Below are 23,088 nucleotides of genomic sequence, written 5' to 3'. Positions count from 1 at the left end.
AGTGTGGCGCGGTTTTTTGTTTTGTATGTTTCGATTAGATTTAATTGTTTAAAAAACTCATAAAATATACACAAATACACATGTAAATACTGTTACAATTACGAGAAACCTCACAACACACAAAAGTGAGGATAAATTACAATAGTTACTGTTTAGTTGAGACTGTGAGATAGAAAGACATTTAGATAGAGAGGTTGGGCGAGAGCCCCCTAGTTATTAGTATAGTAACCGTGTCCATCATTGCCCATGAACTCGGTCCAACGCTGGGCATCAATGTGATCCAGTTCGGAGCAAACTTCACCTGGTTGAAGCGAGCGGCAGGTGCAGGTAATCCCAATCCTTGTCACTATTAACTGGGATTCATATTTTGGCAAGGCGGGTTCAGAATCCACCAGACGCTCGCTTAGGCACTGCTTGAGGAATTGTTTGCGTAAGACGCGCAAATTGTCCATGGTGTAGGCTAGAAAAGAAACGTAAATACCTCAAATTCTATAGAAATTTGATTACTTACTCTTGTAGGCGCTTATCTTCTCATCTACACAGCTGAGATCCTGCGGCGAGAACAGCGGTGGATATGCCTCCGATTCCCTTATGTTTAGCACAAAGGCAAAGTCTATTGAGGATGTGAGATTGCTTAACGCTTTGAGCAGCACACCGGTGGATGAAATAGATGCTAGATACCAGTCTGCCGAATTCGAGGAATCGGCTACATCTTCTCTAGTTCGACTAGTTGTCGTGCTGGCTGTGGAAGAGTTTTCCTCTCGGCGCTGACGCCGGCGTCTCCGTTTATGAGTTTCGCTGGCATCAGCTTCATTTGCTTCTTGTTGTCGTTCTATTTTCTCATTGTCGAACTCAAGATCCCATAGACTAACGGGAGATTGCCCCGCAAAGGGTATACTGGTTGTCGATGAGCTTACATCCAAGTTGCCGCTACGCACATCCCGATTAATTTCACTAGGATATTTGCTTCGTAAGTGTATGGGTCGTTCGTTTTGATCACTCAATAGCTGAGGCACTTCATCATTGTACACCAGTTCATATTCCTCGGGCACACGCATGGGATTTGGATTATCCGCCGGTAGTATAGCTGCTGGCCCACTTTCATAGTCCCTCTACAAAAAATTACAAGTATGATGTAAAGCTGTAAGGTAAATATCCTCTGTAACTTACAAATTCCTTGTACGGTTGCTGCTGCTCCTTAAGGTAACCACCAAAGTTCTCGTTTGGCAACTCTTGAGGCAAAAGCTCTTGCAATTGCTGCTCCAAAAGGGCATGTTTATGATGTTTGGGTCTCTCGGTGTTGCCTCCTGCTTCTCGTAGTAATTGCTCCCGATTTGCCAATAATTTCTTGAGAAGCTTAGGATGCTTCAATGGCGACTGTTTGCCCGTAGCTGCCGGCCTTTGTGTTCGATTCAATTGTACTTCTAGATCATCTGTGCTAAAGAGATCAGCTCCTGGCGGCTCTATATGCCTCGCTATGGCATAAAGTTTCAAAACAGTCGATTCATTATACCTCAAGCGACAGGTATCGGCCCGGGCTTGAAGTATAATATCGCTATCGGGTACAAACTCATACGCATCTCTCGCATTTGGACGGTTCCGGCATTGGAGTTGCCAATGCAAGAAGAAATCACCGCCAAAACTCTGGGATATGGACACGCCACCCAGCAGGCTATTTGCCCCACCAGCATCCAACATCATGGCATTGAGCAGCGGCTGGCCAGTCCGTCCATCCAAAATTGTCGTCTGAGAGTAGTAATAGACTGGGAAACCAGGACCCATATTGTACTTAACCATAAAATCTGTGACGTTATCGTGGTTGAAATGACCCGGCACAATGGCACTGACACATTCACTAGCCGGGAACGTGTAGTTCCACATCATGCTATAGTTTTTACCATCAAAAGCATGAACCGAACTATTGAAGGCAGCCACTATTACATCGGCAACGCCATCGCCATTAAGATCACTTAGCACAGCGGGAACCTGAGCAAAGAAAGAGAAATTTCACATATGTATGTACATATAAAGTCATTCAGAATGAGGCAAGAAACGGTTTACTAACCATGAGACCAGAACCCATCTGGCGATATAGAGGAGTAAAATGCTTCTCACTTGTATGTGCCATCAGAGAATGCAAACGTAGGGAATAGACACCTCCAGGTGTATTTTGTCCGCCGGTTAGAATCAATAGTAGTTCGGTGCCATCAGCTTGGGTTATTAATTGGATGGGTACAAACATCTCCTCGCGATAGGGTGTGGGTATCGTACGAATCACTTTGCCAGTTTTGCCCGAGATCAGCTTAATGTGACCAGCCTTGGATTCTTCACGTTCCTCTAGATGGGCAGCGATGAGCTCTGGCACACCATCTTCATCCAAATCCCTGAGCACATTGATGGTATACAAATCCATCACAATTGGCGAATTCGTTTCAACTTCCAGTTCATGAAATGTCCAAATAACCGTACCAGTTCGTCCATTAATTGCATAAATCATCTGAAACGGAAGCAAGAATAAGAATAACTTTGCTTTAAGGTGTAATCGCTAGATAAACTTACACCCAAACGTCCTGCAGCCACACAGTCTGTGCCCCCATCACCATCGACATCTGCGTTGCAGTGGAGAGAGAAAACATTCGCCACACTCCACGATTGCCACAAAGTGGAGCCATCTCGTCCGTTTAGGGCTACAACGCCTCCTTCACATGGCACCTCGTCACCTTGCTGGGCAGATTTGCAGCGGGGCAGCGGAATGCCCTCATAGTGGATATTATCATCGACACCATATCCAAATATCACATCCTGTATGCCATCTCCATTGAGATCCGCTGCCCGCAAAGGGCTCTCACTATTCATGCGCGCTAGACTGCGGGTCCATCGCTTTTGTACACTGATCTGAGTGCAAGGAACAAATTCACTGCCCATACTACTGCCGTAAGCAATGTTTGTAACACCACCGTATTGCGGATCCTGACGCCACCAATGCTTAATTCTTTGCAGAGGCAGGGGGAAGAGTGTCAACATAAGGGCAGCCAAACTGAGCAGGGCACAGAGCACAGTCAAAGCGGCCAGGGCATAGCAGAAGGGCTCACAGCAACGACAACATCGTCGTCGCTTGTGCTGTTTCATAATGGGTCCAGAATCTGTGGATCCCGAGCTGTGTTTACGTCGTGGTGCCATCAAGGGACGCTTCAAACCCTGCTCTTCACTTCGCTAAAATTAGAAAACAATCATTGCATTTGTTCTTGTGATTAAAGGAACCTTCTGACTGACTCACCTTGGCCGATCTTGCATCTTTAATAAAGACCTCGTCGTCCACATCATCGCTGATGTCCTCATCAATTGATGAATCCCGTATGGCAATGCGTTTCGAGGGCACATATGGTCGCAGTTTAATCATCTTGTCACCGGCTAAGGTAATCGTCTCCCTTTCTGCTTCAGCAGAAGCCTAAAAGTTTAAAAAATTGCAGGAAATTTTTTGAAAAAATTCTTCGAAATGCTGATTATTTATTTTTAATGCATTTTTTCACAGCAGGAATATTGTGCGTGTATGCAACTGGCTTGATAGGCGTCTATGTGCTAGCGTAAAAATCAATAAATACGTCACAGCTCGACGCTCCAGCTGGCTGGCAAAGGCTGAGCGCATGCGTCGAGGCCGTTTGGGGTGGTCTGGAACCACCCACACCATGCCACAAGTCTCGGACAAGTCTCTCGTTTCGTGGAGAGCCAAAAACCGCACACGTGTTTCCTGGTGGCACTGAGGCTACAGGTTTTGTTTGTCAACAATGATGCCGCCCACCTGAGAGAGAGACTCATTCGCTCATTCTCTCTGATATCAACTGTTGCTTAGTTTTTTGGGGAGTGCCACCCCCTATACTCAACATATGTGTATGCATACAATATATGTATGTATGAGGGAAGGCGGAAGACACAAGAAACTCCCCTTATTAACATTTCGAAAGCGGTTCAATGTCCTCGCGGTTAGGGAGAAAGAGGAGCGTTCCTATTCATGAATGAAGTGGCTACCATTCGGGAGTTAGGGAGCATTTCCCATTCACTAAAACTTCCGTATCCTTCGCAAAATATGGGTCAGTATTTGTGACGCAAGATTCCTTTTCTGTTTTTGCTCCTCTAAAATGGGAGATGAAGCTGTTGCTTATTAATTTTTCAAAAGCTTATGTCTGCATGTAAGTGACTGATGAATAGATTAGTGACAACCTAATACACAGATGAGATAAAACCACAGAACAGACAAATAAATTTAATTAGAATTGCCTGTGCCGTATACGTAATAACTATTAACTATGATTTATCTTTTTCAATGGGCAACTTGAATCGTTTTTAACCAGCTTCCCCTCTTGTAGCCTCCACAAACCTGAATAATACGTCCAAGCCACATTTGTCTATTGTTTTATGATATTCAGATCGCAATTAATTCCTTTACGCTTTTCTACTATTTTCCACTTCTCGTCTTGGCAAGGTTTTTGCTGCTTTTCAAATGCTTACGACCTTCGTGTTGGCGCACTTTTTTGACGTCACTAAATCTTTTCTTTATCCTCAAAGATATTTTTTCCAAAATAGAAAGTTTTGGTTTTTTTTGTGTAATATATTTTTGAGAAAATTTCTATGACGCAATGATTGTCAAAAGCCAAGTTGGGAATCAGACAAAAATACTTGTAGGAAAAAACCTTTTCCAGCAGCCGCAGAGCCCTGATGCTTCTGCTGCTGCCCTCAGCAGAAAACTTAAGAGCACCACTTAGGGGAAGAGGAGGTGGTCGATGATGAGGTGCTGCAAGTGGTGGCAGAAGGAGGGCGTCTATAGTTTTTGAAAAGCGTGCACGAGCACTCAGGTCTGTGGATCCAAAAAGCCGAGGCAACCATCAAGCTCGACTGCATTCGAATAAACTATAGAAAAATCAGCGGCTTTTTATAGCTAAAGGCAAAAGAAAGGACTGTGGGGATTCGACTGTGGGGGAGCGTTGGTTTAGAATGTGGAGGGGGATGGGAAGAGCAAGTAACTTAAGTGTGTTATTATCGCATCAGAGATAATTTAATAACGACTGAGGCGATGATGATGATGACGGGTTGTTGTTGTTGTTGTTTTGAGGCCAAAAAGGATGTGTTGCAGTGTTCAAGTAGTGCGCCAAGGCGTTGAGTGGACTTTGGTAACAGAAGAAGCAAGACCTTATACGTTAGACATAAATACATCCATTTTCCACATATGTATGTATGTACATATATGTATACATAGTGGCTACCAAATGGGGCTGAGCTTGATTCAAGGTTGTTGAAAATCGACCTTGCCGTTTAGCAGGTAATATTGGTTGGAAGCTGACATGGGAAATTTTAATTACAAATAAATGGAAAAATGCTTAACTTTGTGATAGATTAGATTAATACAAGATCCTGTAACTATCTCAGGACAGTTAAAGTTAAATAGGATAAAAGGATCATCCAAAATGCATTTCGCAATGCCATTGACAATGAGGTCATTTAGGGATTTCTTTTCTTCTTAATTTGCTATACACAAGCTTCTTCTTTTTTGTCATCTCATCAAGAGTCGTTCGCCCATTTTCCATGACGTCAGCAAGGGGGAAAGTTAAGTTCAGATTACGACTACAATGCCCAAAGCATTCATTAGCCAACTTACTTATGCCACTTACTCCTGTCTATTGCGACAAAAAGAAACAAAACGAAATTCGCTGCGACAAAAATGCCCACTCATGAATCCCACTTGAGAGGCGAAAGTTGTTTCAAAGCGACTAACAAGCGAAATTGATTGGAAATTTTCTTGCCACACCAAAGAACAGGCAAAGTGTCGAACAAATGCAACCAACAACAGATACAAATAAACATTCTTAAATTGACAATTTCTTTAAAAATCGATAAACAAAAAAGTTAACAAATTTTGCGCACAAAACTGACAAATTGAAGGTCCTGGCATTCTTCATACATATTGTGCATCTTGTCGATGACGACAGAATCCCCCCAGTGCAGATTATGCATGGCATACGCAATGCCAAAGTACTTCAAAAAATTATGTTAAGTGACTGAGACAAGACAAACAGGCGTATTATATGTATATGTATATGTATATGTATCTGTTCATTGGATGCCAGCCCTGGCAGGGTTGATGTTTGACTGTCCTATATATAGACGTATTAGATATGTCTTTCCCGCATTCCATAAAAAACAAAGAATTAAAGACATGTCTTGCCTTTCACTTTTGCTTAGCTCTCGCACATTTTCATCATCCCCATCATCGTCATCATCATCATCATCAACCTCATCGTGCTCATCATCGAGCACATTCTGCATCCTGCTCCTCCTTCTTGGCTGCTGAACTTGCACGGTTCACGTTTAAATTCAAATTCCAAGCCTCTAACTGTCAGTTGTCAGCGAAAGTTCGAACTGTGAGGACGTGGAAAACGGTTTCAAAAAAAGAAAATAAAATATCAGTGCAAATATTTAATCTGTTCACAAAAATCTCTTAAATTTAAAATATTTATTGCAGCAAAAATTTAAAATTCAAAGTTTCCTAATCAATTGCTTGGCTTAACTAACCGCGTATTGAAATTACAAATACGAAAAAGAAAACAAAACTAAAATGTTCAATCAAATATCTAGCTGATGGTTATGTAATAACCTGTGAAAATTTTCATATCTTGCTCCTGCGCTTAAAAATCAATTAAGAACGTAAATCATCAAGAATTATCGAATTTAAAGGGTAAACTTAACGGTAAAGAAACATATTATTTATCGGCTCTGTTTGAAATCTTTAAATTTAAATACATCTCAAGGACTATTCATGAATTTGGCGTGTATCATTTCTTTTTGGTAGTTCTCTTTTTTAAGACCTTTTTTTAATCTTTCTAATCTTTAAATGACATATAGTTTAGCAAATAATAAATACTTATACTTTTTTTTTTTTTAATTTTAAAAATATTTTTTTCATATGGTCAGTTAATGATTTTAAAATATATATTTGTGTGCCTTGAGGCACAGGAGGACTTAGGAAGGACTCTGAAAGTTTAAACAATCTTAAAATATAGAGCTAATTTCTAAGATTCCATGGATTAAATTCTTTAATTTAATATGCAAGTTAAAGCAAAGGCTTTAAGCTCATGATGAAGTGAATTCCACCAATCTGATATTGAAAGATTCCAACGAATCTGATATAATGTAGATGCAGTTTATATTTCGAATCCTAATCAAAATTTAAATAATAATTAACAATTATTTCGACTATTTTTTGAAATTTAGTTGTTCTAATTTAGCACATTAATTAAATCAAATAACTAAACCGAAATGAGAGTAAATCCCGAACTCAACGAGCATCTTGCAGACGGAGAAGTGCCTCGACAATTGTCCTTGTCTAATGGGCTCTTCTTGTACTCTCTCTTTCTCTCTCCCTCGCTCTCTGTATATCTATATCTCTAGCTCTTTCTGTACATATTCATATTCAGATTCTTTCATTGCCTGCTCTTTCGCATTGGCGTGGGGCATAGAAGAAAAGCAAATGGCGCGCGTGGGGCACTTAAATCGCGGCAGTGAGGCAGACCCGGACCGTCTTCGAGTGGCTTTAATTGTGTATTAAGTCGGGTATTGTGTGTGTGTGTGTGTAGTTGTTGTTATTCTCGAAGAAGGGGTAGCAGGATGCGTTGCCAGGCCAGGGTTGCCATCTGTGCCAATGCCGAGGCTATGGGAAAAGGAAATTGTCTTTTGTCTGTATATTTTATTTACATCGGTAAGCAGCATAATTGTTGCTATTTTTATTGTTCCGTGTCAATCGTTCGCTCTCGATGCATTGTCAATGTCAAAGTGACACCGAACATTTCTGAAGGGGCGGCTTTTTGTCCTTTGATCTTCTTAAAAACGAGCAAGGTCGAGGTCCATTTAGCCACCCATATTTCTAGCAGGTGGGCAGCAAGGACATCAACATATATAATCTTGAAAATAAATGCCCTCAATTGCAGGTTAAAGGAGAAAGACAAAATGGTTGCTCAACTTATCTTTCTAGTCATCTGCTCAATTTGCCTCAAACACTATGCCAAAGGAGAGTTTCAGTAAGTTCCACTGACAGTTATTTTTGTGATGCCGATAATGCATTTCAAGTTTGCTTTAACGTAGACAAAGTCTGGCCATAACTGATATTCTTCCCGAGGACATAAAACGTTATGACAAAATGCGTCCACCCAAGAAAGAGGGTCAGCCGACCATTGTGTACTTTCATGTCACCGTTATGGGCTTGGATTCCATCGATGAGAACTCAATGACCTATGTGGCAGATGTGTTTTTCGCTCAAACCTGGAAAGATCATCGACTACGTCTGCCCGAGAATATGACACAGGAATATCGTTTGCTGGAAGTGGATTGGCTAAAGAACATGTGGCGTCCGGACTCCTTTTTTAAGAATGCCAAATCGGTTACGTTTCAAACAATGACCATACCCAATCATTATATGTGGCTATATAAGGACAAGACCATACTGTATATGGTTAAGTTAACCCTAAAACTGTCATGCATTATGAATTTTGCGATTTATCCGCATGATACTCAAGAATGCAAATTGCAAATGGAAAGCTGTAAGTTATAATCACATATCCAGTCTTTACTTCTCATATTGTTATGTTATCGTTATTAGTGTCCCATACGACAGATGATTTAATTTTCCAATGGGATCCCAATACTCCTCTGGTAGTCGAGAATATTGAACTACCGCAAGTGGCTCTCATACGCAATGAAACGGCCGATTGTACTCAGGTCTATTCCACTGGCAACTTCACTTGCCTCGAGGTTGTATTCACATTGAAACGCCGTCTAGTCTATTATGTTTTCAATACGTATATACCAACCTGCATGATAGTGATCATGTCATGGGTTTCGTTTTGGATTAAACCGGAGGCAGCACCGGCGAGAGTTACCTTGGGCGTTACATCGCTATTGACACTCTCCACGCAACATGCCAAGTCTCAGTCATCGCTGCCACCTGTCTCCTATCTGAAAGCAGTGGATGCCTTCATGTCTGTCTGTACGGTTTTTGTGTTTATGGCCCTGATGGAATACTGTTTGATCAACATTGTATTAAGTGATACGCCCATACCCAAACCCATGGCTTATCCACCCAAGCCAGTTGCTGGCGAAGGCGGTGGTGGTGGAACAGCAGGCGCAAAGAAGGACTCGGACGCACCACCGGGAGGAAGTAACAATACAGGCGCAGGCAAATCGTCAATGTTACCTTTGGCCGATGAGAAGATCGAGAAAATCGAAAAAAATATTCGATGAGATGACCAAAAACAAACGGGTGAGTTTGACATTGACAAGAAAAAGGATTCTTTTCTTATTATTTCTGTTTTTCCTTGTGCCAGGTTGTGACCACCACTCGACGCGTTGTCCGCCCCCCGCTGGATGCTGATGGTCCGTGGATTCCACGTCAGGAGTCACGCATAATACTCACTCCAATAATAGCTCCACCCCCGCCGCCGCCACCGCCAGTTGTGAACGAACCGGAGCTACCGAAACCAAAGCTTACGCCAGCCCAAGAGCGGCTAAAGCGTGCCATCTATATAGATCGCTCATCGCGTGTCCTTTTTCCCGCTCTCTTTGCCAGCCTCAATTGCATCTATTGGATTGTGTTTTATGAGTATCTGTAAGATCATTATGGCAATGCTGTAAATATGTTCTATGGCTTTTTGAAACAAAAACAAAAAAGAAAGGAAAACGTTAATTGTTCACAAGTATCTCTACATAATTATTAACTTATTAAGTACTTAAGCTTTCACGCACAAGCTTTATGTCAACGAATTTTATACAACAAAAAGAAAAGTTAGCCAAATTAGTGAAATGTTGATCCAAATGATATACTTAGTGTTTAAACAATTAATATATTTAAACATATATGTAACAATTCAAATTCCTAAATACTTGAAAAGGTTATTAACGTATTTATCTGTCTGAAGTCAAATGTAATTTAATGTCTCTCGATCAAGAAATGCTTTTAATTGTAAATAAAAACTAGAAGAAATCAATCAATCAATTAGCCGGTTCAAAGCTCTCAAAGTAAAGGTAGGTAAATTCTTATCAAAGGTCTACCAACTCCAGAGAAGCTAGGCCAAGTAACAGCATTATAAATCATAATTTCTCACCCATTAACACTTTTTATTCGTGCAGATTTTTGTTACAAGTTTTTTGTTATGTGCTTTTTCTTTTAAAGTGCCAAAACAATGGGCCAAGTTTTCTACAACTTACACTCACCTACATAGCTTTGTCTATGACTCGTTTTCAGTTGCCGGGCCAGTTTTGAGTCAAGGGAGTCTTTTTTTTCTCTCTTCTGTCTTGTGAATACCCAATTAATTATGTTGGTCACACGCTCCATACTGCATTGCCTCTTTTATTTTCACGGTCGTTAGTGACGACAAATGAAAAGAAGAAAACAAAATGTTTGAATTTTAAATAAAATATTGGAGACAAGTTTTCTTTATCTCAACATAAAGTTTCACATTTCAAGGATTTCATAGGAAAACCTTAATTTTTCAATGGTTTCCCCCACAAATAATGATAGATTATATCTGTTTAATGTTTTACCAATATTTTGTTGATGTTAATTTGCATTCGAAGTAGGCCAACACAGTTTGGGGAAACCACAAACAATCGATGATTCACTTGAAACACAAAACACAAAAAACAAATGAACATTCGCTCTTATTTGGATAGGTACTCAAGAGTTTAAAAAATCAACAATACAAACTGAAGGTTGCGCAAAAATAATGCTGGGGAATACCTTAAACAAAATTGAATTTTCATATTGTTGATTATTATGTGGGTAGGTCTACTTTGGTGTCCATGTGGAGTTCAACGGGGTTTACTTTGAAGGTGTTTTGCAAAAATTACATTTTGGAAAATGTATGAATTTGTTAATTTTGAATTCTTAATATCCATAATATATATAAAAATCAGCACAGGGCTCTTTTCATAAATCTCAAATGGATAAATTAAACATACCCAACATCTAGCAACTTCCACAATAACTTATATTAGCAATAAAAGAAAACAAATGTCTTTGCTATCGTCAACTAAAGATAGGTAGAATAAAACTCATTGATCGGCTTACGCTTTGAATTTCAAAACCAAGAAAGAAACGTTTAGAAATCGTAATTAACTTAAATATGCAATCTATATATGTAAGTCTTAACTTAAGTACCCCCAAAATCTGTAATATAACTTTAAACTCATCATAGTGCTTGCCTCTCAGTTGGCTTTTTGTCTTGCTATGCTTCTCTTTTGCTTGCCTTGCTCTTGGCTGTTTTTTGTTTTTTAGACAATAACCCTAACAAAAGCATAAAGAAAGTAAAAACTGCCTGCCAGCTACCGCAGCGATGTGGACTTGAGTCAAGCCAAGTCTTTCACACACACAAAACGAAACGAAACGCAGCAGCAGCAGCAGCCAACAAAAGCCCAAAAGCCCCCCTAAAGCTGGGCTTTGACGCCTCCGACAACATCAGCAACAACAGAAACAACCATCGTGACTTTGAAATGGAAGTGTCGACTACAAAATACCCTATACCATGTGGAAGCTAAGTATAATATTTATAATAACCTGAACATTCGCCAAAAAAGAAAAAATGGTTTAACTTTCAAATTATCTTTTCGTTTGTGACTTTCAACTTAGTGAAGGACTAATGCAAAGAAGGATCTAAAATGGAGTTGCATTTTCCCGTATCGAATATACTTTTCAATACTGCGACTGCTGGGCATAAAAGCAACAACGACAACAAGTCTTGGATTGGATATGTCGGTTGTCGTTTGTCGTTTTTGTCTTTTGCCAGTTTTCAGTTTCAATTTCAGTTGAACTCGGGCAGCAACGGCATACGGAAGCAGACGCGGCAGTAAAAACTAAAAAACATAAACAGAGTCTTAATCGAAGTTATCGCAAAAATTTACAATAATGTTGTGAATGCAATAATAAGTGAAATTTTTGTGTTTTACATTTCAGCATTTGGATATTTTGCAATCAATTGAATAAATATAAAGGCCAGACCCATTAACAGACAATTGTAATAACAACAGTAACAACAACAAGTATTAGTTACATTAGTTAAGCCAAGGCTAAAAAATTTAACACTTTCATTTTCGTTAAGTTTTGTCAGCGTCATCATCACAGTTGCTGCTGCTGCTGCTGTTGTTGTTGTTGTTAAGCGGCGGCGACTTTCGTTCGAGTGTGTTAAATAATAATAAACAAAATATACAACAAAATTAATGTTTTATTAAACAATATAAATAACAACATCACCAGCAACGACAACAACAACAACAACGACCAACAAAAAATGCATTCAAATGCATATGTCTTGAGTCTAGGTTGGTATTGGCCGAAAAGTTTTTATTATAACCATATTAGTTTTATGACAACTAATTATAATTAACCCAGTTCGGTTTGACTGAAATGATTTTGTAATCCATAAATGGTTAATTTGTGTGCTAATTTAAATATGTGAAAACAAAAAACAAACATACGAAAACAAAAGACTTAGGCAACAAACTTGTATAAGTATTTTGTGGACAATTGTAATGGAATTCTTGTAATGATTGAAATTTAATTTAGTGAACAGTCAAAAGTTTAAGTTTACCATGAACTCAACTTCAATTTAGTTTTATACAACGCAAAAAATTAATAAGATATTTCTATACATAATCCTAACCGCCTGCAAAACGTGACTAAGTCTACGAGTTTAACTTTCTTTGGCTAGGCATTTCCGTCAAATGACGTCACGATTTGAATGAAAGACAAAACGAGTTGGTTGACCAAATGCAAATTGCAAGGCCAATCACAAAAGTAAAATAAAAATCGACTGTATTATACCCTAAACAATAACCCATTCAAGATATAAGTAATAATTGATGTCTTAGTCAAATCGGTTGGTTTAGTAGTTCAGCTTACTTAAATGAAGTCTTATATATGTAGTATACAACTGAATATACTTTTCGTCTTGTTGATACTAGGTAGCATAATTTGCTATGTAGATGGACACTCTCTCTCGTCGGTTAGCTCCATCTCTCTCATTTCTTTAGTTGGCTTACCACCAATTACACACAGGCATACATACTCATGTACGTGTATGTGCGCTTTGAATATATTTTTCTTTACTATAAGTTGGTATTACCGCAACATCTCGGGCTTGTCCATCGATTATGCAACTGAAAGAAACAAAAAACCACATCAATGTATGGAAAAAACTAACTTCAAACCGTAGCCAATGTTGTCGCCGGTTAAAAACTTTAACAGTGTCTTATTTATGGCCTGACCATGAAGTGTACAATTTTATAGTATCTTCTCCTACTCCTCCAGGTCCCACCATCAAAGCCTCCTCCTTCTCCTTCTTCGAATGATTTGGGAAGTTATTGCAGCTGTTGCTTTTATTGTTGCTCAATTGCCGTTTTTCCAAGCTGCACCATTGACATCTCTTGGCCGGTTAAAGAAAAAAAAAAAACTTGTAGATAATTTTCACTTTCGTTTGGTTGAATAACTAGAAACAGCTGCTTGAGCATTGCAATTGGGTTTTTCTTCTTATGAGTGTGTGTGTGTGTGTGCATGTGCGTGTAAATAATTTGAATTTATAAAAATTTATTGATCATAAAGTATTTGGCCAACATTTGATTATGAACAACATACGAAAAAAAGAAAGATTTTTCTCAAATTTTCACTCGTTAAGTTCGACGAAAGTGTGACATTTGTTTTCTGGGTCATCTTTTTGTCTGGGTCCCCTATCTCTGGGGCATTCACTTTTCATACATTTAAGAAATAATTTCTATATAAGCCCCCTCTAGGTTTTTTCTTTTCGTATTTTGTATAATTGGCCAATATTTCATTGTATACAACAGCAAGCGTGGAAAGAAGCAGATAAAGAAAAAAAATCCATTCAATAATTGAGCACTTCGACTTTGATATACCCTTCATAAGAGTGGCATACAAAACCTTTTCTGATCTGTTCTATTTTATTTGATATTTCAAAATTATACTTTTAGTTTTAGAAATCTATTATTTTTCTAATACAGGGCTTATACCCCCTATATTTGGCATAAGCATTTCAACAACCTTGATTAACTCGAGTACCTTTCGATTAAAGGGTATAAAAAGCATTGCCATTGGTATGGGCAATTTTATATACCAAGTGAAAGTGACAAAGTTGCAGTGCACACCTCGAAAAATGTTAATGAGCCTGGCAATAAAAGCAAAATACAATAACAACAAAAAAAAAAAAAAAAAAAAAAACTGTAGCAGCTTAACCCAAAATTCGGATGAACAAAGATAATCAATTTTTGTATCTTGGGGTTTTTTGTTTAGTGAAATCTTCAGGCGACCTTGAAGTAAAAAGTTAAACTTACATAAAGAATAATCAGGGACTATTGCAGGAAATGTAGGAAAGCAAAGTGGCAAGTCATTAAACAAGCACCCAGCCAAAACGTACCCGAAGAGATATCCCACAATAAGATTATGTCACGGCAAAGTAAACAAAACCAACAGTAAGAAAAAAAACATAACGTTAAATAAACTTTAAACGCTTCAGTTGAACAGAGTCGCATTGGTGGGGGAAGACATTTGTATGTACATACATACATACATCAGGCGACATACTTTCTCATTTAGGAGGTCTACCGAGATGTGCGTAATGCCAATTTGCGACATTATACAATCAGTCAGTCGCTTGAGGTTTGCATAAGTCGAGTAACAAAAAAAGGAAGTGAGTCAGGTCAGTGCAAACTAACTAGAATTGCTGGAGCCAATCGTGTGGTTTATGGCTATATTTGCTATAATAAATAAATGAATCTTAAACTGGAATGTACGCCCAGATAAAGTTATGTCTGTTTTAATAATTGAAACCTTTTGTTTTTAGTTCTTGTAGCTGGCATTTTTCGTATACCAGTCATTGATGGCCTTGATGATATTGACAATGAGCAACCGTTGCACTTAACAAACGATGGTAAGTCCCTGAGCATGAACTAGTGGACAACACGAACATTCATAACCATTAACCATTAAGGCAGCGTCTTTCTTTCAGCCACATTTGCACGACAAGCGTTTGGGTCGTCAGCTGAGCGCCGCTCTGGAAGCTAGCAGCAGCAGTGGAAGTGGCAGCGAGAGTAGTGCCAGTGGTGTATCCTCTACGTATGAGGATAACGATGACGATGATGCCGAAGATGGTGAGGACATAGAAGGCTCCAGCGAGTACTATGATAGTGAAGAAGATCAGACTGAAAGCAGCAGCAATGAGTCGATGTCGCTGCCACGTTTGCTCTCCCAGTCGACATTCCATCGCATATCGGAAACTTTGGGTGCCTTAAACCATGTGGGGCACATGCTGGTCGATATGACTAGAGGCGGGCAAGAGGGCAAGACAGAGAATGGAAGTAGCAGCGTATCGAGTACAATTAGCACAAGTACCAGTGAGGAGAGTGAGAATAGCTCTACTTCATCTTACTCCAGCACAGAAACGGCAACGACATCCACTACAGCCATACCTGGTGTATCGGGAAAGGTTTTGGATTCCCCACTCTCCGCGAATAGTTTGTTGCCAGCTGGTAAACCGGCTAATCTGAGTGCCATACAAGTACTGACAAAACGCATTGATGTAACATCAAACGATGCTGCCGGTAAGCCCATGTTTGTGGAGAACAAAGAGCTTAAGCAAAAGAAGAAAAAGAAGAAGAACAAGAATAAGCAGAAACTTAAGAAGCCCACTGAGGAAACCCAGACTCAGGTGGTGTCAGGATCTCAACAATCCCAGCAAAAGATCAAAATTCCCACAACACCACGAACTACTACCATTAGCGTGCCCATAATCAGTTCGACAACGTTGCGGCCCTTGGATCAGCTGGCTTTGGCCAGCGAAGATGCTGGGACTGCCAAAGACGTTGAGAACTACTGCAAAACACCAAGTGGTCGTCCAGGACGATGTGAGGACTTGAGTAGTTGCCCTGCTTTGCTTCTTAATTTAAGCAGCCTTCGTGAATCACTTTGCTTCAAGAGTCTCTTTGTTCCTGGTGTATGCTGTCCCTTGTCCTCGGCTGCGGAAAGCGCCTCCACAGTTTTGACTACGCAGCGTCCTCTGAAGTTGACCACCAGAAAGCCATTAACAACCACTACTCCACACACCACTAAACGCACAACCGTTCGAGCAACCACTGCCCGACCGACAACGCGACCCACTTCTGGTCTTGTCTTAATACCACAAATAAAACCATCGACTAGCACTACAACAACAACCACAGAGGAGCCTCTGGAACCCGAGGGTCTCGATGAGATAGCAAATAATATTGTGGACCCGGATGAGTGTGGACAACAGGAGTATTCAACGGGGCGTATTGTCGGTGGAGTAGAGGCTCCAAATGGCCAATGGCCTTGGATGGCGGCCATTTTCTTGCATGGACCAAAGCGTACGGAATTCTGGTGCGGCGGATCCTTAATTGGCACAAAGTATATACTTACAGCTGCTCATTGCACTCGTGATTCCCGGCAGAAACCGTAAGTTTAAGTTGATCCCTATAGAGTACGACCCATATAACACATTGAAAATCTTGTCTAGATTTGCTGCCCGTCAATTTACAGTGCGTCTGGGTGATATTGATCTATCCACCGATGCTGAACCATCAGATCCTGTGACCTTTGCCGTCAAAGAAGTGCGCACTCACGAACGGTACGATTGGAGCTGATGCTTCCTGATCGACGTGTTTTAATAACAATCTCTTCCATTTATAGTTTCTCCCGTATTGGTTTCTACAACGACATTGCAATTTTGGTGCTGGATAAGCCAGTTCGCAAATCAAAGTATGTGATACCAGTTTGCCTGCCCCGTGGAATTCGCCAGCCACCTAAAGAACGTTTACCAGGACGCCGAGCCACAGTTGTTGGCTGGGGCACAACCTATTATGGTGGCAAAGAGTCGACGAGCCAACGTCAGGCCGAGTTACCCATTTGGCGTAATGAGGACTGCGATCGCAGCTATTTCCAGCCGATCAATGAGAACTTCATATGTGCAGGTTACTCCGACGGTGGCGTAGATGCTTGTCAGGTGGGATTAGCATAAAAGATTCTCCCGCTGTCTCTTTTGATCTCAAAATTGTGTGTTTCTTTGTTTTAGGGTGATTCTGGTGGTCCTCTAATGATGCGCTATGACTCCCACTGGGTCCAATTGGGCGTTGTATCCTTTGGCAACAAATGTGGCGAACCCGGCTATCCAGGTGTCTATACACGTGTGACGGAATATCTGGATTGGATACGCGATCATACGCGGGACTAAAGTTAACCCCATTGATCCCTAATTAAATAGTTATAACTTGTAGTCTAGATTAAGATATGCACTAGTCTACGTATGTTTAATGCTTGCTCTATTTATTAACCAACGGAAAATCTATTTGTTTTACCATATTAGTTGTTGTATAGCTTTTGTTATCTAAATTATTTTATTTAAAATTTAAAAGTAATAAACACAAAGTACAATTTGTTGAAACAATATTGCAGACAGAGCATTTAGATACATGAGCTTCATGAAAATAACTTTCATTGGAGTCTTTTGACCAATAGTTTAATGAACTTGTAATCAACTTGTTTTTAGTGCCCCTTCTGGTCCTACGACTAATTCGTATACAATGCTTTAGTTGCATGAAAATCAATTTTATATTAGATAAACATTAAACAGAGCACTTTAGTGGCTTTTACTAGGCACCCGGAAATAAGTGATAACTGATATGCCTTATGGTAAATTTTGTGATACACTCGCAGCAGATAATTCAATAAAACTTGGTCAAATATAACGTAATAATTATATATTTTCCCCCCAATAACTGATAAGCTTAGCATGGCCCATTCATAATAATTGTATACATACATATGTATGTGTGTATGTATGTATGTATGTGATTGGGGTAGAAAGTCAGCTGGTGGCTTGAGGTTTTCAGTTCTCTCAAAGCTTTCACAGCTGACACACGCGTTTTGCCGGCAAAATTGCGACTACATCCGAATTTGCGGCAATTATAGGAAATAAATTTATTTTCCGACTACCTCAACAAGTGCAAATATAATATAAATTACAACCAGTTCTCAACAAGATGATCCACAATCGTAAGTCATCAAAAAGTGTTTGTTTTTTAGCCAAATTGATAAGATTCGGCAACACGCGAGAGTGGGTACACAGTAGCCAAAGCTCTGACTCATTTCAATGTTTTGGTAGTGAGGGGTTAAACAAGAGAGAAAGAGACACAGAGAGAATGCCCTTTAGAAACACTTTCTGGTAAAGGTCATGAGTAATAAATAAACTCAATTCAAGTTTGTCCTACAATTACATTTATTTCGTATAATTTTGTATTTGAAATTATTTTCCCTCACTCTCTTCAAAGTGTAAATGGGTTTTGCAGCTTTAAGCTCGCAGTAAAAGCTTTGAACTTGGTCTGGTTTAATTCCATAATTTTGGACGCGTTTTCATAGCGTTTTCCCAGCGTTTTTGACTCAAGTGAAAACTGGGAAAACATTTCCGTTGTTTGAGAGTCATTAATTTTTCTATTTTTTTTTGGTAACATAGTAAATAATTTGTTATTTAGGCCAGTATTAATATTGATTAATTGAAATTGATAAGATTGGTTTTCATGCTAAAATTCGATTATCGTTTATAACTCAGAAAAATGAAATATGATCTATGCTTGAAATATTTTGTATTCAAATTTATGATTTTTGTTATCAAACTGAAGGCTCTATATTTTAAAATTAATATTTAAGGTTGAGAGCATAAGGCGGACCTACTAATCATTTTTCTATGCTTTTATTCTAACACAAATCCTTTTAGCATTTTTTAATCAACAACAGCATAATTCTAATTTTCATTTAAATAAGATAAAATGTGGTTTTTGACAAAGAAAAAAAAAACATTCCATTACAAATAGAAAAAACCACAAAAAAAATGTTTACTGTTCCCGCCCGGGTTCGAACCGGGGACCTTGTGCGTGTGAAGCACACGTGATAACCGCTACACTACGGAAACTGTTGAGACTCGATCGATTTAAGGCCACTCAAAAGCATTTTCAACTCGATTTTGATTTGCTTGTGAATTGAATTATAGTAAATGGGGAGCAATCATGATGATGATGCCATTGAACAACTTCTTTGGCTTGTCATTCCACTCTTAATTAGCCTCTCCACTCCCCTCTTCGCCCCATCGTCATACAGTCATTGTCCAAGACCATGCCACATTATACACAAAAGGCATTCAAGGTATTCATAGCTGAAATACCTGAAACATGCGGACCAGATTACCAGCTAGCCAAAAGGAGACACAAAATGGGGGAGTGGTGGGTGGGGGGGATATGGAATGGATTGCTGCTTGCCTGGCCACCTTTTAAATAAATTTACCCATGCTGATCCTTGATTAAAATTCCAATTGTCTTTGCCTTTGGCCATGGCAAAAGATTTTGTTGCCTCCCTCCTCCTTTACAATCGTCGGTTCTTTCACCGTAACGTAATTAATATGCAGGCCCAGCATCGAGCACCGAGCACCGAGCACCGAGCGCCGAGCACCCAGCTCCAAGAACTCTAACTGCTCTCTAGTACTCGTTATAATTACGCATTTAAATTGGCACAAAGGTTCAAGCTGCTGTTGCTGCTTCCAGATATGGATGTAGGTAAGAAGCTGCTGGTATGCTAGTTCCATTGCTTCACTGACTCGTTCTCTCGGTTCCTCTTATTCTCTAGTTTTCTCTCTCTCTCTCTCTCTCTCTAGAGTGTGTGTGTGTGTATTTGGGTGTGTGTGTGGCCCATAAATTTGGGTCAATGGGAAAAACGTCAGAATTGAGTAATTACAACATAATTTTCAATTTTGCAATTTACGTTGTAAATTAATTTGCGGTCGACATTCTGCCAACCTCGAACCTAGAAACCTCGCCCTGCTCCTGCCACTGCCCCTGCCCTGGGTTAAAATGAAGCTCAACAATAATCGTGACTGGTTTTTGGGTGGGTTAGGTTGTCCATAGGTTTATCCAAGGAGGGTGAAAGAGAGAGAGCATTGGGCAGACGGGGATTGCACATAACAATTATAACAACAATTACTGGACAGCTGGGCGGTCATTGGATTTGTGTGTTCTCGTGTTTGCTCCATTCGACGTCTCGTTCTCATTCTCATTCTCTATGTCTATCTCTATCTCTGTTGGGGGTCATTCTCGTTGTCGTTTGTTGTGCATAATTAATTTTTCGTTATACTCTTTGTTCGCGTGTTTATATAATGCTCGACTATATTGTTTATACACATACATAGGTAGTTATGTATACATATACATATGTGACTATGTGTTAGTTTAGTAGGTGCAACTAAATCTGAGTTCATTTACTATGCATTAAGAGTAAAATTCATTTGAAAAGCAAACCAAATCCATTATAATTTAAGAATCAATGCAGAATTCTTTTGAAAGACACACTAGTTCATAATTAAACTAATACACGAACTATATAATAAGATCTGATTTGACCATATGTCGAAAACATAGATATATAGGTCTCCTGAGAGCAGTCACTACTGCATTTGTATCTGAAAATTTCTTCAGAATAAAGCAACTTAAGAAGCCAATTTCCGATCCACAAATATGAGGTGAAGCGGTCTAATCAAAGTAACTTTTATAACTACTAGTTTGAAGTTTGGGAATTCAAGTTTTAAAGTTTATCAAATGGATTCTTTCTGGTGTTTGTGGATTTTCTCAGGGTGCGTCAAGTAGCCAAATGCCAAAGGAAATGCAAATGTTATATAGATTATATTTATTTGCATACTTTTTCTTTGTTTTGAATTAAAATGTCATTTGTCTGACATCAGTATTTGTGAAACCATTATTCGAGGCAAACTGTTTACGATTTTCCACTTGAGCAGCTTTTAATTGAATGAAACTAAAAGACAGGCTAGTGTCAACGACATGGCAACAAAAAACCAAAGGGGGAACAGTGGAGGCCAAGGCGGATCCAGAGGCAAAAGGGCAGAGGAACAGAACCAAAGGCAAAGGCAGTTACCAACAGCTGCGACACAATGCTTCTGCATATGAGTGAAGGACGGGGGTGGAGGGTAACTGAATGTTGCTTACTACTATACACACACACACTTACATACATACATATGTATATGTATGCAAAGGGGTGGGGGAATGGGGCAAAACTTAGGGAGGGGAGATTGGGGGACTTGGCGTTGCAATAAAAAATTGACCCGAAAATGTGTAACAAATGTTGTGACATATTTTCGCAACGTTTGTTTGCACCACTACTCACCCATTCGCCTTCATTTCTTGGTGATGCCAAACAACAATTTCATACCCGTTGCCAATGATCCTGAAAAGCGCAAACGAAAAGAGTCTGAAAGGGTGCCCAGAATAGCTCTGTGGAAAAGGAATCAAAAGGGGGGCTGAGTTGGAGTTACCAAATCGGTTTCGGGCAACATTTGTTTTGGGCTACACTAACAGAAATAAGCAAAAATGAATATGAACTAAAGGAGAGCAACACAAAAATAAAAATAACAAAAAGAATATGGAAAAAAAACTTAGTAAAGTGTTTGAGGAGGGGAGCAGAAATATGGCAAAAATCTGTAACTGTAACTGCAACATGGCATGAACTTAATCTGCTGCCGATTGTTATACCCTTTAGCCATACAGTGAATGGGGTATATTAAAGTCACATCCAGAAGAGTACATTAACCATCAAAATCAATGGTTTTCCATCTGAATTATTATAAATGGAAGATTATTTAGTTAACCTAGTTCAAGTTAAAGTCACAGTTCGAACTTGATAAGGGGCATAGACTACGTCGTATTAAAAATTAAAAAATGTTTGCTGTTTTTGTTATTGTTTTGTTGCTCAATTTGTGTGTATATAGTCAAGCTACTTTGGTGAGGAAACCCAAATACGGCGCATTTTCAATATTGCGGCTACAAATTTTCATGGTTTTTCGTTGTTATTGTTGTTGTTGCTCTTGTTTGGTAATAATGAAAGCAACGATTGGGGCGTACCCAGTTCGGTGTGAGTAGGTGGGTGGTTAGGTGGGTGGGTGGTTGGTTCGTTCAAGAAGGGCGTGGCAAACGGAAGGGGTGTTCGTTTAATTGAAAACAAGAAGCGGCAGTGGCACTTAAACTGAAATCGAAAACAGATGGAAACGATGAAAACTTGCAATAAAATTGCCCCAACGTCAGGCATTTAAAAATTGACTTGAGTTCTGAGTTTTCCAAAAGAGGCCATAACCGGAAAGATAAAGTTTTTGCGGGCCAATTAATGTGTTATTTATTGACTCAAAAATATATAGATACACTTTTGCTGGCAATAATCATATAATGGACTGTGTTAATTTTAACTTTTTGATATTAAAGTGAAGTTCAAGTAACTTCTAATCAAATTAACTATTTAGTATTAAGAAATTGCTAATTATTTAACAGACCCAACGAGTCATTTAGCTCATTGTTTTATCAGTTTTGAATTTATTGAGAAAACTCCTCCAAGAGGTTTTCCGGAAGATGATATTTACAGTCTAACCATTTATTCGGCAATTTGTTTAAATGAATCGAAACGCATGAATCGGATCACTGAATTCTTCTGAAAGACAAATTATTCAGGAATAAATTACGCAAATAAATCATCAACATTATATAAACAGAACGAGAATTGATGATAGTCATCAATGAAAATGTTTCCAAAACAAAAGAAAACCCATAGAAAAAATAAATTATTGAACGACCATTTAATGTAGGTTAAAAAGACCTTTAAGACACTTTAAGTTCATGGTATTGGTCATCGGAATCGATTGCACGAATCTGCTTCTGTTCAGTAATGTTAAAAACCCAAAAAAAGAAATTTAAGAAAGAATTGAATATACAAATTGAATATGGCTTTGATGCATATTTAAAAAAGTTTTATGTTTCGTTAACAATTATCCAATTTTTTTGTTACAAAGTATCAGTTTGTGCACACCAAACATCGTCGTTCTCGAATGTTGTTTATATCAATTTAAATGATATACAAATTTGTTTTACAAACAGAGCGCATTGTGTACAAAAAGAGTAAAAGAGCCAGAGGGAAAGAGAAGG

General features: G+C 39.1%; 4 protein-coding genes and 1 non-coding gene across 5 annotated transcripts in view; 3 read left to right on the top strand and 2 right to left on the bottom strand.

Moving 5' to 3' along the window:
* Window positions 1-4,546, bottom strand: LOC137584174 (uncharacterized). Its single transcript, XM_068299434.1, has 7 exons — window positions 4,376-4,546; window positions 3,278-3,448; window positions 2,560-3,213; window positions 2,066-2,497; window positions 1,171-1,986; window positions 512-1,112; window positions 1-460 (listed from the first exon to the last, which is right to left on the bottom strand). Exons 1-7 carry the CDS (start codon window positions 4,397-4,399, stop codon window positions 210-212), a joined length of 2,949 nt encoding a protein of 982 aa, XP_068155535.1. The 5' UTR covers window positions 4,400-4,546; the 3' UTR covers window positions 1-209.
* Window positions 4,547-6,506: 1,960 nt separating this feature from the next.
* Window positions 6,507-9,803, top strand: ort (ora transientless). Its single transcript, XM_068299435.1, is given in 6 exon segments — window positions 6,507-6,739; window positions 7,977-8,066; window positions 8,131-8,585; window positions 8,645-9,270; window positions 9,272-9,304; window positions 9,369-9,803. Coding segments are annotated over 5 exon segments (1,470 nt in total). The 5' UTR covers window positions 6,507-6,739; window positions 7,977-7,995; the 3' UTR covers window positions 9,654-9,803.
* Window positions 9,804-14,818: 5,015 nt separating this feature from the next.
* LOC137583822 (transmembrane protease serine 9) lies at window positions 14,819-17,294 on the top strand. The gene is made up of 6 exons (XM_068298961.1): window positions 14,819-14,837; window positions 14,892-14,978; window positions 15,043-16,519; window positions 16,581-16,691; window positions 16,754-17,066; window positions 17,136-17,294. Exons 1-6 carry the CDS (start codon window positions 14,819-14,821, stop codon window positions 17,292-17,294), a joined length of 2,166 nt encoding a protein of 721 aa, XP_068155062.1.
* Window positions 17,295-17,967: 673 nt separating this feature from the next.
* The window catches only part of Naam (Nicotinamide amidase), a 28,230-nt gene continuing 23,109 nt past the window's right edge, over window positions 17,968-23,088 (top strand). The window contains exon 1 of the mRNA XM_068300239.1: window positions 17,968-18,115. Within this exon, the coding sequence (XP_068156340.1) occupies window positions 18,103-18,115 (13 nt within the window). The 5' untranslated portion in view covers window positions 17,968-18,102. The remainder of the gene's footprint in view (window positions 18,116-23,088) is intronic.
* Window positions 18,956-19,028, bottom strand: TRNAV-CAC (transfer RNA valine (anticodon CAC)). Its single transcript has one exon. It is a non-coding gene; the product is annotated as a tRNA-Val (tRNA).

Source organism: Drosophila tropicalis, unplaced genomic scaffold, assembly GCF_018151085.1.
Source record: "Drosophila tropicalis isolate 14030-0801.00 unplaced genomic scaffold, ASM1815108v1 contig_878, whole genome shotgun sequence".
NCBI classification, from domain to species: Eukaryota; Metazoa; Arthropoda; class Insecta; order Diptera; family Drosophilidae; genus Drosophila; species Drosophila tropicalis.
This window is presented reverse-complemented; position numbering and strand designations above follow the sequence as displayed.